Below are 14,354 nucleotides of genomic sequence, written 5' to 3' on the forward strand. Positions count from 1 at the left end.
GTAGGTATGCTGTAAAATTACAGCTATGTGCTGGCAAATATAGCTGCCAGTTGTTTACTGTAATTTAACAGGGAATTTTTTTACAGTGTATCCTAACAAAACACATACATACATTTATTTATACATTTTGATTCCAGTGGTGCATGCGATTCGTGTGATCCAATTATAGCTCCTGAGCATTGTAAAATCCAAAAGTCAAAATATACTGAAAAAGGATAGATGTTATCATTTCTAAAATTCACAACATGTTTTTATATAACAAAATATTCTGCATCAATCCATATTTGTTGCGGTTTAGACTTTCACTGCAGTGAAAATGTTGTTTTTGAAAGAACTTTGCTCTTCCGCCTGCCGGTGTCCTAAAACAGAACACCAGACACACAGCGAGGCACACACCTTCGGGTGCGGTCTCGTAGTTTTTGCAAAATTATAAACAAAAATGAAACGCATAAATTAATTATTTTATTTTAAACGATCGTATTATGTACGCCCATCGGAGTTCGCTTAGCACTTTGGGATGTGGTTGAGGATTTTGACGTTTTTTTAGTAATCTTATTATAATATATGACAACAGACATTCAAAGCTTCATTCTAAAATCTCAGTAGAAGCTTTGAATGTAAATATTGCATGCAAAAAATTACGTTCAGTACAGTCTATTATGAGCGGTCAAAATGACCGCTTCGGCCATTCTCGTAGTGATAGATTTCCGGGAGTTCTAGTGTTAATGATAATCTTAAAACTACAAATTACCTTATTAGTAAGTTTATTTATTTTTATTTAGCCTTGTTGTGCAAGCTCAGTTGAGCTTGTGCAGAGGCAGCAGCTTTTGCCAGAGGGGAACTGGAATCCCCTGGTTGGGCCTGGGTTCTCCTGAGGTTTTTTTTCCTCGATTGGAGTTTTGGGTTCCTCGCCACCATTTGCATACTGTTTTGCACTATTTGCCTGGCCGGGGGGGCTGCTTTAGAATTTTAAAGTTTTACTTAATTAATATTGCATATAGGAATTTATAGTCTGTTTAATATTTGACCTGTGTGTGCGTGTGTGTGTGTGTGTGCGTGTGTGTGTGTGTGCGTGCGTGTGTGTGTGTGTGCGTGCTTGTCTGTTTGTGTGTGCGTGTGTGTGTGCGTCCGTGTGTCTGCGCGTCCATGTGTGTGTGTCTATGTCTATGTATGTTAGTACGTGTGCATATTGTGTGTGTGGAGTGTTTTGTATGTGGGTATGTCTGTCTTTTCACCTTTTTCTTGTTTTTACAGGTATAACTTTAATTGTTTTGCTTATAGTCAATATGTCTCATGTACAGCTGCTTTGTAACAATGAAAATTGTAAAAATATATAAATAAAGTTGAGTTGAGTTAATACCAAACTTTAGAAGTGATAATATGCGGATTCATATATCACCATTAACGGTAAACAGAGACGGGCGCGGTGGACGCGGCTATCATTATAATATTCACAAAACGGCTCCTCAAACAATGTTAAAAGCACAGATGTGTTTATGTCACAGACACCAGCATAAAATATCACATATCTACATATCAATGAAGCAAGGTCATTACAGTGACTTACCATGGTAAAACCAGTAAATCCTTCCAATTAAAGCACATGTAAGTAAATAAATAAACAAATGTTTGGTACTACGAATACAAATGAAATTTTATGCTTAGATATTTTTGTAGCCTATGTTTGTACATTTGCAAATGTATCATGTTCTAAAAAGAAACTGAGAAATTGTGTTTAAAAACTCACTCCAGGAAAACAGTTGACATTTTGAATGCGTAAAAACATTAATATGTTCATTTAGAGATGACAAGCATATCAAAATTTGTACCGCTATGACAGATTTATGACTTTTGGTTTCTTAAGCAACAGCTGCTCGTTCCATGTGTCATACGCCCTTACGCCTGTACGAGCCAGCGTTGTCTTTGCACATGCGCAAAACTTCCTACTTTTCAATCTGATCAAGTGTATACATGTCTTATGAAGCAGATTACAAACGGTATAAACCACCCCTTACAATCCGACTAAAATTTAAATCGGTTTGGCCATTTTTAATCTGATTGACGTGTTTATATGAAACATTTTCATTCGGATTGGACGTTTAATCAGATTACAATGGTCCATGTAAACGTAGCTAGTATGGATGCGCTGTGTTCCCCAGCCAGCAAAGACACATGGGACCTAAGTGGGTTAGATGTGGGCTGTCTTAACTGGGTTTTGTCCGCGGGTTCCATATAGGCCCCACATGGGTTAGCCCAGATGAAATGAACACTGCTTAGTGTGCATACTACAGGCTGCTAAATGTAACACTGAATGTTGGAGTTAATGATATAATGAAGTAGTAAAAAGCAGAATCACTGATGAACACAGAAACAAGAAGAACAGAAAGAAATAAAATACAAAAACTACAACTGACTTCAGCCACAATCCCACAAACATTAGAATTATGAACTTTGCACAAAACAGCCGAAACATTCAGATCATGCTCTCTCATGATGACCATAAGTCACCATAACAATATGAGCTCCTACAGAGAAAGATTGACATAAAACAAGAGTCAAACTGCCCAACTAAAACAAACACTGATCACCATAATGGTGACATCAAACCAGTTATTTTCAGTAAAACATTAACAGAAAAAACTCTGTTTATTCTCAATAATATAAACAAGTAAAGATGTTAATGGTGTTTATGGGATTGTGGCTGAAGTCAGTTGTAGTTTTTTTTCTTCTTCTGTTCTTGTTGTTTCTGTGTTCATCGGTGATTCTGCTTGTTATCATTTCATTATCTCATTAACTCCAACATTCAGTGTTACATTTAGCAGCCTGTAGTATGCACACTAAGCGGTTCATTTCATCTGGGCTAACCAATGTGGGGCCTAAATGGAACCCGCGGACAAAACCAACTGAGGCCCAGAAGACAGCCCACATCAAACCCATCTGGGCCCCATGTGTCTTTGCTGGCTGGGTCATTTCCGTGTGTGTAGTCTTTCTCGCATATTAAGTCCATACAGCTATCAAGGTTGACAGAGGAGTTGTAATGCCGGTATGTAGCCTAAGTGTCTTGACCACCTACGAACCGAACTACAAAGCTATTAGCAAGACGCTAGTCGCTTTTATGAGGTGTTGCGCAGGTTGTGCAGACCAATCGGCATATGACATCAAAGTGCCGCGAGAGCAGAGCTCCGTGTGCTTTCGAAACGCGGTACTCTGATGTCATACATTCGCCGATCATGCAGCATTTCAAGAAGTCGAACATTGCAATGCAAAGTCAGAAGACACATATCGAAATAATGCACCAAGTAAATCATTTTGCATATCTAAACGCTAATTGTGATTTTTGTGGTCAACAGCAGCCATAAACGTACAGTGGCAAATAAAGAGATATATTCAAATCAGCTTTCTAAATAATGTTATATTTCTGCTAATCAGAGTACATTTAAAACATTACCATCTGTATGCCTAATTTAGACGTTACTGCAACAATGCAAATAGGCCTACATTTAGTGTGACCCTTTGTTGTTGTATGTTCTTGTCCTTCAACTGTTCTTCTGTATTAATAAGTAATAATAAGTTGCATACATCTGCTTAGAATATTAATATATTAATGCAGGGGTCGGGAACCTTTTTTAAAAAAAGAGCCATTTTTCCAGTTTTGGTTAATTTATTTTTGCAAAAGAACCATTGCAAAAACTATAACATCTTTCAATGTCTTCAATACTAATAACTTGATTTATGTCCACAGTCTCACTTATGGTCCCTGTGGGGATCGATTGTTCTATGCCTTCGATAAGAGAGCATGTCCACAGACAAGGCAAAAACAGTTCCGGGCCTCTAAAAAATGATTTCCATGACTTATAAACAATTTACAGGTTTACATTAGGCCTCCATTCAATTAAACTTCATTATATCTAACATATAACAATTTTAAAAAGTGAACGTTCATAGTACTGATAATCCCTCACGAAATACTGCATTCTCGGTGTCTCGAAGAGGAAAGGAGCGTGAAATAAGATCAGGACCCTCACTAGGCACTATAGGTCGGGCGGATGTGTGCGTGCGCGCGCGCGAGAGAGAGAGAGAGAGAGAGAGAGAGAGACGGAGAGAGAGAGAGAGAGAGAGAGAAAGAGCGAGAGAGCGAGAGAGCGAGAGAGAGATCTCAAATCAGTCGTCTCTTCCTCGTTCACCTTTGAAACACATCACTGCAGTGCTGGGGTGTTGCAGCCTCGCTGACGCGCGCATCAGAATAACTCGATGCACCATTGCACCTGTTCTCGAGGTTGCACATCACAGGAAGTTGATGTGCAAAACCGACACGTACATCGAGCTTCCGATGTAGCATAAATTACGACGATTTGATTAGAATTACGCTAGGGGAAAAACACAGCGGAAGAGACCAGACAGCTGTCATACATCGCTTTGTTGTCGGTGAGTTTTATTCGAGACCGCTGTTTTTAGATAACTAAAATGATATGTCACTGATACATTTGGTATGCAGTCAGTGTAAGTAGATTTGTATTTTTATTCAGTATATGAGATGTAACGTTACTCGTGTGCTTCTTTGTTCGTTCCTCGCCTGGTTCCGGTTGACATTGCTGCAATGGCATGTAATGGTCCATGTTGTCTTCATGTTGATGTAATATTTGTTTGAATGTAGTATTACTCAACGTCGCGTTCACCGTAAAGACGATTAATGAAAAGAATAGCAAGAGATTTGTATTAGCGTCGGTAGGTCTGCTAAGATAACGTTATACTGGCAGATTTTTAATGGCATACACAAAGCTCTGTCAGTGCACACCCATACTGCCCTCTGTTTAGCCGCATTTGGGTGCAATTTAGTGCATTGGTGCTTAAAAGAAAAATGCTAATGCCATGCAAAAATATTGTAGGGACGTTTTACACCTAATCAGCTGTTAAGTTTTTTTTCCTGTATCCTTCCCTCATGCAGTCAGGACACTTTGCAATATGATACACGTTCAAAACCCGAACATACAAAGCTTTAAAATTGTAGCTTAATGTTACTGTTAATTCCGATTATGTTAAGTCCGACCAAGTGCAGTTGCGTTTATTATCCCACCGGGCACATTGACTTCAAATTGACATAAAAAAACATGTCAAAATGCAAATCAAACTGATGTCAAAAAAATTGACATCCACATCTACCAAAACAACAACACAAATAAAATGTATCCGCTGAAGACACTACAGTGCATAAAGCTAAGTTGAAATATTAAAGATTACCCAGAGAGCAGCTAAAAAAACATTGAATCAATGTTAAAAATGGTTGATTTGTCAATGTTAATGGCATTACTGTTAAAAATTCATATTTCATTAAATCACCATTATTGTGATCAGTGTTTGCTTTAGTTGGGCTCTTGACTCTTGTTCTATAGTCAAGGCAATTCTCTTTACTCTTTCTATGTGTTGCATTAGTGTTTAGATGTTGGTAAAGAAAGAAAGAACAAATCTGAAAAGGTCTAGATGTAGTTTATTAGTTTAAGATATTAGTATTAAAAATAAGTTTAGTAAGTTATGTTATAAACAATCAGAGAGTTTTTACGGGTGAACTTGGACATTGGGTTTTGTTTACACCGTTTATGAGCTTTCCCCGATAAAAGAAAAACGTTTTACGCGTTTACATGACCTATCAGCTTTGTGCATGTAAACGCACTCACTGATTCTTCATGTCTAATCGATTCAGTTTGTCATAACAGTCATAACTGTTTTAAAATCACAGTCTAGTATCACACAGTATTCTCACATCACTAACACAACACTCATAAAGTTATTTACGTAATTTCAAAGTGATCATACAGTATCACAAGAAATGAACCAAATGAAGTGCCTTGAAGTGCGTCCATGTTGCGCGTCCACGACTTCACGTACTACATTATCATGTTGGAAAGGTCACGCGTGAGGTAAGCGGAAGTTGCGACCCAGTGTTTATGAGTGTGGAGAAAAAAGACTGTTCAAAATAGGGCTGAAACGATTTCTCGAGTAACTCGAGTTATTCGAATACAAAAAAATCATCGAGGCAATTTTTGTTGCCTCGAAGCCTTGTTTAATCCATTTAACTACAGGTCACACGTAGCACTGCGTTTCCCCACGGACCGTTATTACTGACGCACAGCCCGCTAAACTCTGTTCATGTTACAGGGGTGTCTCACGCATTCACGGTGAGAGACGCATTTTAGTCTGTCCACACACTCACACGTATTTCTCATGCTGATAAATAAGTGATAGCTTATTGAAATGGTGAACTTCTATTTTACTTGTTTTTAGTCTATTTTGCGAGTTAAACTTGTTTTCCGGCTGCATTGAGTCCATCAAACTAGATGCGCACTAGTGGATGCCTGTATCCTAGATGTAGCACTAGTGGATATCTGTCTGTTCTGCATGTCTGAGTGAATGAACTGCACAGTTTAACGTGCTACACGCGTGATGCTCATAAATTTGTCTGCGTCTGTGCTGAATGAGGACATGAACACATGAACTTCACCCCCAGAGTTGCTCCGAGAGTTTATTTCAGAACATTTTACTGAGTGAAGCTAACACACTAAAAAATAAGCGTCTTCTGACGACCTGCCAAAATAAAAGTCCGGGTAACTCGGTATTTTTATGTGGGCAAATATATTACTATTTAATATTAAAAAAACAAACTAAAACTAATTTAGATAAACTAAATGCATCATGCATGAGCTGAAGTTAGTTGTTTACCTTTGAAATTATTCTTTCTATTTTTATTAATGTTTCATATTTATACATTTGTATTAGGCCTATATTGCATTTTGAATGTAATATGGCAATGGAATGTACTAAATGGGTTTAGTTTTCACAGATATGAATGTATGCAATTTCAGCAATAAATATGTTAATTTTTATAAAAAGGAAACAAATTAGTTGTTCATTTTAAGAGACCTGTCTTATTTTCTCTTGTATATTTAGTATTGCTCTTTAATAAAGAAAACATCCTTATTATCCGAATACCCGATTAATCGATGGAAAATCAGTAGAATACTCGATTACTAAAATAATCGATAGCTGCAGCCCTAGTTCAAAAGTTATTGGATGTTGAATGACACGTTATATGTCTTTGTGCAAGATTATTGTTTAAAATGATCAGTTCGGGTGCATTTCAGGGATGTTTAAATCTTCGGCACGCGCAATCTTTCCAACGTGATTGAGTAATACGGAAGTCGTGGACGTGCATCGCGGAGGCAGTACAAGCCGCTTATTTATATTTAAAAAGTATTTAATTTTTTAGTTTTCTTGGAAAATGACTAATTGTTTCGTTAAGCTGTGATGTCATATGACATCACATCTGTATGACATATCGCTTATTGCTCCCTGAACTCTCTGTAAGTCGCTTTGGATAAAAGCGTCTGCTAAATGACTAAATGTAAATGAAACTGAAATTTGGACCTTAACCAACATCCCCCCATTGAAGTCCATTATATGGATAAGAACCCTGGAAAGCTTTCATCATAAGCCTCAATTTGTTTTAGACAGAAGAAATAAACACATGGACATGTGGGTTATTCTGAAATTACAGTCTGAAAGACAAACATACTTATATGATCTATCTGTTTCATAAGATGATGGGTAATTGCTGCTGCTTCCAGAGTGGACGTTTGCATACTTTGTAGATATTATTCTTTTGTGCGCAACCTAAAATTGCACTGCGCAGGACCTACAAAGAGTCTGCGCAGCCGCGCACGAACGCAGCTTCAGACGGAACATTGCCGTCCATCAATTTGCAATCGTGTTCCTCCGTGCGTTCGTGAATTCCAAAGGTTGGGGTTTCGTGGGGTTACGGGGTTACAGCCCCACCTGTAGTACCTCTGTGCCCCCCAAAGCGAACGTTTTATATATTTATTCCAGCAACATTCATAGCAGTTTTTTTATCTTTCAAAATTCTGTCACACATCCCGACAATCTGCTTGTGACGTCATGCACCACCGCTTCCAGGTTCAACCGCTTTATCAGATGCTGTTTTATTATTTCTATCAATATTAATTTGGGGGAATCAGATGCGATACACTGTAAAAAGTAATTCCTTAGATCTACTCAATAAAATTATGGCAACAGATTACAAGCATTTTTTAAAATTAAATACAATTTATTAGAAATGAGTAAATTTCAATCAATTTTATTGCTTAAAAGTTACACAATATAATTGAGTAAATGCAAATTGTGACATAATAAAATTGACTTAAGGTTCCAAGGGCTTCTTAATTAAATATTAATAACAAATAATCAAAAAGAATAATTCAACTTTAAATATTATTCAGAGAAGGTAGAATTTACCCCAAAAATGATCAGACACAAAAGGTTCTGAGGTGAATTTATCTTGGTCAAAACTTTTGGAAGAAAAAGTCAGAAACACAGACATTAAATGAAAGAAGCAAAACACACATATAACTCCGTAAATAATAATAATAATAAATCAATTCCTTCCCTTCTAACACTGTGGCCTAACCAGATGATACAAGAAGCCATGACATTTAAAAAAGCGATTTCGCCGAAGCGGCTAGTAATTCCGCTTTAAACAGCACGGAAAACATATACCCAGCTAACAAAAGTTTGTTATAAGAACTTTCCTTAATGGGTTTTCATGCTTTTGAAAACGTTTTAAAAACATTCAGTGTCCTGTTTTTTTAATGTTTTAAGAACGTCCCCAGCTAACAAAAGTCACCATCATGGTGATCAGTGTTTTCTTGAGTTGGGCTCTTGACTTTTATAGGTTCTGTTTTTAGCGTGCTGTATCTGTGTGCTTTTAAAGTACATTTGTTATGGCAATACAGTGAGACATTAATTGAGTGTTGATTGGGGATCATTAAAATCTCCATCATGTTGTGGTCTGATTCACTGTTTTCAACTCATTTGTGTGCTGTGCTGTTGATCATGAAAGAACACTGTAAGATCAGGGAGTTTAAATACAGTTTGACATCTAAAAGCATGTGTGAAAACAAGAAGCAAATAAAAACTTAATTTACAGCATAACTGCAACACACAGACGTCAAGAACAGTGTATGAATCTCAACAATGGTGACAATCAACAGACTAATTCAGATAAACCGCAATGCATGCTGGGAATCATGAATGAGTTTTATACTATGATATTACCCAGCATGCGTTGCAGTATAAATTATTACAGGTGCAAATATGATATTGATTCAATGTAATTAACATTGACAAATCAACAATTTTTAACATTGATTTAACCCTGTGGGCACCTTGATGTTGAAAAGACGTACAATTGACGCCAAAAAGCAGGTCAAAAATACAAATCAGAAAGTGAAAGTGATGTGATGTGAGGCCAACATACTCAGAATTTGTGCTCTGCATTTAACCCATCCCAGTGCACGCACGCACGCACGCACGCACGCACACACACACAGAGCAGTGAGTACTTATGAACATAATGACATCAAAAACTTGACATCCATTTGACATCAAACTTTTACATCAAAAAAGCTGGCCAATGCACCTATGTTGTATTTTTTTATTTACGTTTTATTTCAACAAACCATCGTTATTGTGATCAGTGTTTGCTTTAGTTGGGCTCTTGACTCTTATTGTAATCTTAAGACATTTTGGCAACCCATTTGTTGGGATAAAATCACTTTGAAATCATCTAAATAATTTTGAGTGTGTTGTGTTAGTGATGAGAGAATACTGTGTGATACTGGAGTGTGGTTTTAAATCAATGTTTTTATCCACTTTTTGGGTTAACCGTTAATATTTCGACTTAGCTCAGCTTTAAAAAGCAGATGATTTAAAGTTACAAATACAACTTTAGAATTTAAAACACAACAAAACTTGTTGAAATAAAATGTATTTAAAATATGTGTATATATAAAAACAAATAAAAGTGCTGATGTAAACATGCAGTACATGTTACATTTGAGTCCAGAGATTCAGAGTTCAGTTATTTGTTGGGTCAAAGTGCAAAATAGTGTCTTAAGTAATGTTAAGGAAAATGTTAAGTAAAAACATTTTAATATATTTTTTAAAACTATGTATAATTATTCTTCAATGATAATGATCTAATGGACGTGTTATTATTTTTTTTACCTTTTTGTCTTTGTCTTCAGGAATTCAGTGGAGGGTGCAGCACTAAAGGCTTGGAGCTTGTGGCCAGCACTAAACACAGAGCCATGATGAAGTGTACCTGACTAAATGAACCAGACCAGGTTTCGCTTGGAACATCGGTCAATCCACAGGCCTCTATCATTAATAATGAGAGCAGTCTTGTATGATAGAACTCAATATGGCTAAGAAGATATTCAGATCCTGTCTTGAGCCTGTATGCCTATTTTTTTATTCAAAAGGTTTCATTTAGTCAATCTGAATATTTTGGTGGATGAGTAACCCTCTGATAGAGCATGTTTCTCTTCGTGGCTAAAACAGAAACATTTTTGTTGGTCACTTGAGTTCCCCAAAATCTCTAGATTAGTGTTTTTACAGAAATTAAGTAATCTGGTTGAGAGACATAAGAAGAAGCGACAATAGGAAACTTCCACCTCAAAACATTGGAACATCATGCAGTCAGACGATCTTTTCATCCGTAAGTTTCGTAGGCAGAGCCCACGTCCGCACCTAGCGGCAGTAAATTTTGACTCTAAGCAAGACTGTGGTGTTGGTGTGCGTACACGAGGCATGACAGAATGGCCACCCAGGAAAGAAAAAGAGGAAATGGACAAAGAGAGTGTGATGCTCAACACTGCTGCTGGACTGAATATGAAAATAGTTGGTCGTGGACATATAATGCAGCGCAGCAACAGTGATGTCACCCTTGGGGATTTAGATTCAACAGATTCAACTGGGAGAAAGATCCGAGCAGGGGGTGACAAAATTAGCTCAGTGGGGCAGGGGGAGTCCCTCCACAGAGAATACGGTAGCCTCTCCTCATTAGAAAGACAGACAAAGTCTATGAATCTTTGTGCAAGTGAGCAGGGAGCTCTCAGTCCCAATGCTTTGCGCTTCAAGGATCCATTTGTACTGCTGGGACTTCAAGAGCCAGATGGGTTCTTTCAAGCAAACTCCGCTCCTGCAGTAGACAGTTCCAAACCAGCCAAGCCCCCCAAACCAGAGGTGCTTGGTAAGACGGCCAAATCATCCCCTCTGCAGGCCTGTCAGGATTACTTCACAGGTGGTGCTTGGGTGCGCAATTTTGCACACTATGATGTGCAAAGCATCCTGTTTGACCCCACTGAGGCTGCCACCAACCGTGACAGCATTGGCCGCAAAAAGAACATCACATCTGGTGCCTCAGCTGCCTCTCAGCTCCGTCCACTCACACAATCCACACCTTCCTCACTGTCTCAGGGCGGAGGCAGCGGTGTGGGGAGTGGGGTTAGCTCAGATGATGTAGAGCAGTCTTTGCTGGATGAAGGTGATGGCAATGATAATGATCTCCTGCTCAGCTGTCCACACTTCCGGAATGAGATGGGTGGAGAGGAGAGTGTAGGACTAGGCCTTACAGGGGGTGGCAGAGGCAGATGGAGAAGTCTTCAGAGCCCTAATGATGCCGTGTCTGTGTTAGAGGAGCCCAGGGAAAGCCACATCCAACAGCAGGGGAAAAGCAACTACTTCATAGAGCATATGGACCTGGGGGCTCGTTACTATCACAAGTACTTTTACATGAAAGGTGAGTGTGTGTGTGTGTGTGTGTATGTATGTATGTGTGTTAGGAGGGCTGTCCACATTGTCCTCCAACAATATTCTGGGAATTATTAACAGTCTGGAATGTTTGCAATGGACTGTAGTCTGACAGTACTCCACAAAGATACTGAGGCGCTAACCATTTAATGCTTAAAATATTATATAAGATTTTGGAATGTGTATGGAACTTAACCCTCTAGGGTCTGAGGAGGTTTTGGGGCCCTGGAGAAGTTTTGACATGCCCTGACATTTGTGCTTTTTAAGTTGCTTATAACCACATTAATGGCTAAAGTCTCATTGTATTACATTCTGCAAACCATTCTGCCCACTCATTCACATAAAACAATACATGTTAATTTAACTTTTTGTTGTGGTAAGGCCATATATAAGGGAGTGCCCAATGGTCATGAATATTGATGTCTTTCACACCTGTGGCCTGTTTCATGAAGCGAGACGAACAAACTCAGAGTTGCAGAATAGGTTTAGAGTTGATAAAACCAGATAAAACCTGTTACACAACATTTGGTATAATTGTTATCTAGCTGTGTCCCAATTTGAAGACTGCAACCTTCTAACACACCAAATAAAGGCATGTCCAAAAGACGTCTTTTCTATGTCTTTGACGACGTTGAAAAGACGTCCCCTGAGGGGTCAGAATTAAAGTTTTTATTACGTATTTTTATGACATCCAAGTGATCTCTGTGACTGCATCGAGTCAATTTTATGATGTCTTCTGAACGTCTGATATTGACGTCCAGGTGATATCTCTGACTGCATTGAGTCTGCTGCAAAAGTGTTAACGTTTAATCAAACCAGCATTATTGTGATCAGTGTCTGCTTTAGTTGGGCTCTTGATACTTAACTTTCAGTGTTGACAAACATGTTTTCAAATGAAAAGCAAGTACAAACACTAAATCAAAATTTACAGACACTTTCTTGACATACTTTGATATCAACACTCACCTTACAAACCTCAACAAAGGTGACAATTAATTAAATACTTCAGGTAAACATATAAATGAGTTTTGTGCTATGATCTTACCCAGCATGCATTGCAGCAGGATGCTTTCTTTTACTGATTTTATTGCTGAGATTCATACAGAGATTCTTGATGTCTTAGCTGAACAAACCCAATATATCATCATTTAGTATTCGCTAGCTGATTCAATTGCAGTTTCGTTTTTTTGGCCATAACAAACACATCTCAACACACTAGCTGGCTTTTGACTGTCGAGCCAGGGCTTTCTTCGAGCCGGGCCGAGCCGTAGCCTCAGGCTTCTAGCTGTGAGGCCAAAATCAAGTTGCTTCTCCACTGTCAGGCCAGTAGCACGGCAGCGCTGCGCTAAAACCCTGCACTAAACACGCCTCTCTGGACCAAACGTCACGCAAACCCGCCTACTCAAGCGGGAAGAAGGAACTTTAGTCAGACAGGAGAGAAGCTGGATCGCAATCGTGTCATTACAAAACAAACATGGCGGAGAAAACATGCAGCTGTTTGTTTATTTCTTTCAATGTCCGCTTGGTGAAGACGAGGAAGCAATATAAGACGACGGAGGTTCACTGGCGTTTATGCAAAAAGCTTATATAAGAGCGCGGTCATGCAGCAACAACACTTGTAAGATATATCTACAAATAAATCATTTGAAATAAGGTTTCAGTGTACCTTTGCTTTGTGACCTATACTCGGTTGTTTAATCCAGTTGCTGTTACATTAGACAATATCATTATAACAATATTTTTTCTAGCTTATGAACAATAGACCATACTGAACAATAGACCATACAGATAATGTTTGACTCTTGATGATCGCAAACCGTGGGTTTAATGTCAGAATTAAAAACTGTAGCGGTCAGAAAGCGGTGTGTTTACGGCAGGATATTATATATGTAACGATTTTATAAATCTGAGCAAGATGACAAAATATATGCTTTACATCCTGGGCATGAGCGCACCTTCATCCTTCAGAGAGAGCCTCCACCCTTTGCTGTGCTTTGCTGTCATGTTTTGGAGAAGACTTTTGGGAATGAAAATGAAAGCATTAGCAGCAGGTCCATTCATTTTAGTGACTGGGAACACTGCAGCACGCAAGCTTAAAATAAACATAACCTTATCGTTACTGTCCGCTGGTGTGGACGCAAATATAGTTAAAGTTATCATTATAGTTATAATGTGAACGGCCCTTATCAGACAATCATTACAGAATATGTGACAATTAAGAATGATTTTCTTTCCCTGCCATTGACGAGTAATCTCGTCCTTTAAAAATCAACAGTTCCCTGCCAAAGAAGAGTACAGATTCACAGTCACGGCTTAGCTTAAGCCTGGACTAAGCCTTAGTTGAATTGATTATTTATGTGGCTTATATAAAAATGCCTTAGAAAACTACAGTACTGGTGGCATCTTGAGACAAAACAATAGCACTGGTTTATCTTAATATATATCTGGGCATGTTATATTGAGTTAAGACAGGTCAAACATTCATTTTAGTCTGGGTCTAGCCTTAAGCTTTGTCTGTGAAACCGGGCCCTAATGTGCCTTATTTTTCTTTGCTTGCTGTCATTGTTGTCTTATGAATAACAATTGTTACAGCAAAGAAAATTCATGTTGTAAATCTGATCTGAGAATTCCGGCTATCTGATGATAGTGATTCATTGATCTCGTTGTATTTATTGACTGGTATTTATTGACTG

The 14,354-nt window shown here is 38.3% G+C and overlaps 1 protein-coding gene across 5 annotated transcripts in view; it reads left to right on the forward strand.

Annotated features, from left to right (window-relative positions):
- Nucleotides 1-4,091: 4,091 nt before the first annotated feature.
- The window catches only part of zmp:0000001168 (signal-induced proliferation-associated protein 1), a 77,972-nt gene continuing 67,709 nt past the window's right edge, over nt 4,092-14,354 (forward strand). For 3 of the 5 annotated variants that reach the window (XR_008964976.1, XR_008964978.1, XR_008964973.1), the window contains exons 1-2: nt 4,093-4,425; nt 10,095-11,650. Coding sequence is in view for 2 of the 5 variants with exons in the window: in XM_057360960.1 (XP_057216943.1) it covers nt 10,543-11,650 (1,108 nt within the window). In the remaining 3 variants the exon portion in view is untranslated. Of the gene's footprint in view, nt 4,426-10,094; nt 11,651-14,354 lie in introns of all 5 variants that reach the window. The other 2 variants (XM_057360960.1, XM_057360787.1) reach the window with 2 other exon arrangements.

Source organism: Triplophysa rosa, linkage group LG1 (genome assembly GCF_024868665.1).
Source record: "Triplophysa rosa linkage group LG1, Trosa_1v2, whole genome shotgun sequence".
Taxonomy (NCBI): domain Eukaryota; kingdom Metazoa; phylum Chordata; class Actinopteri; order Cypriniformes; family Nemacheilidae; genus Triplophysa; species Triplophysa rosa.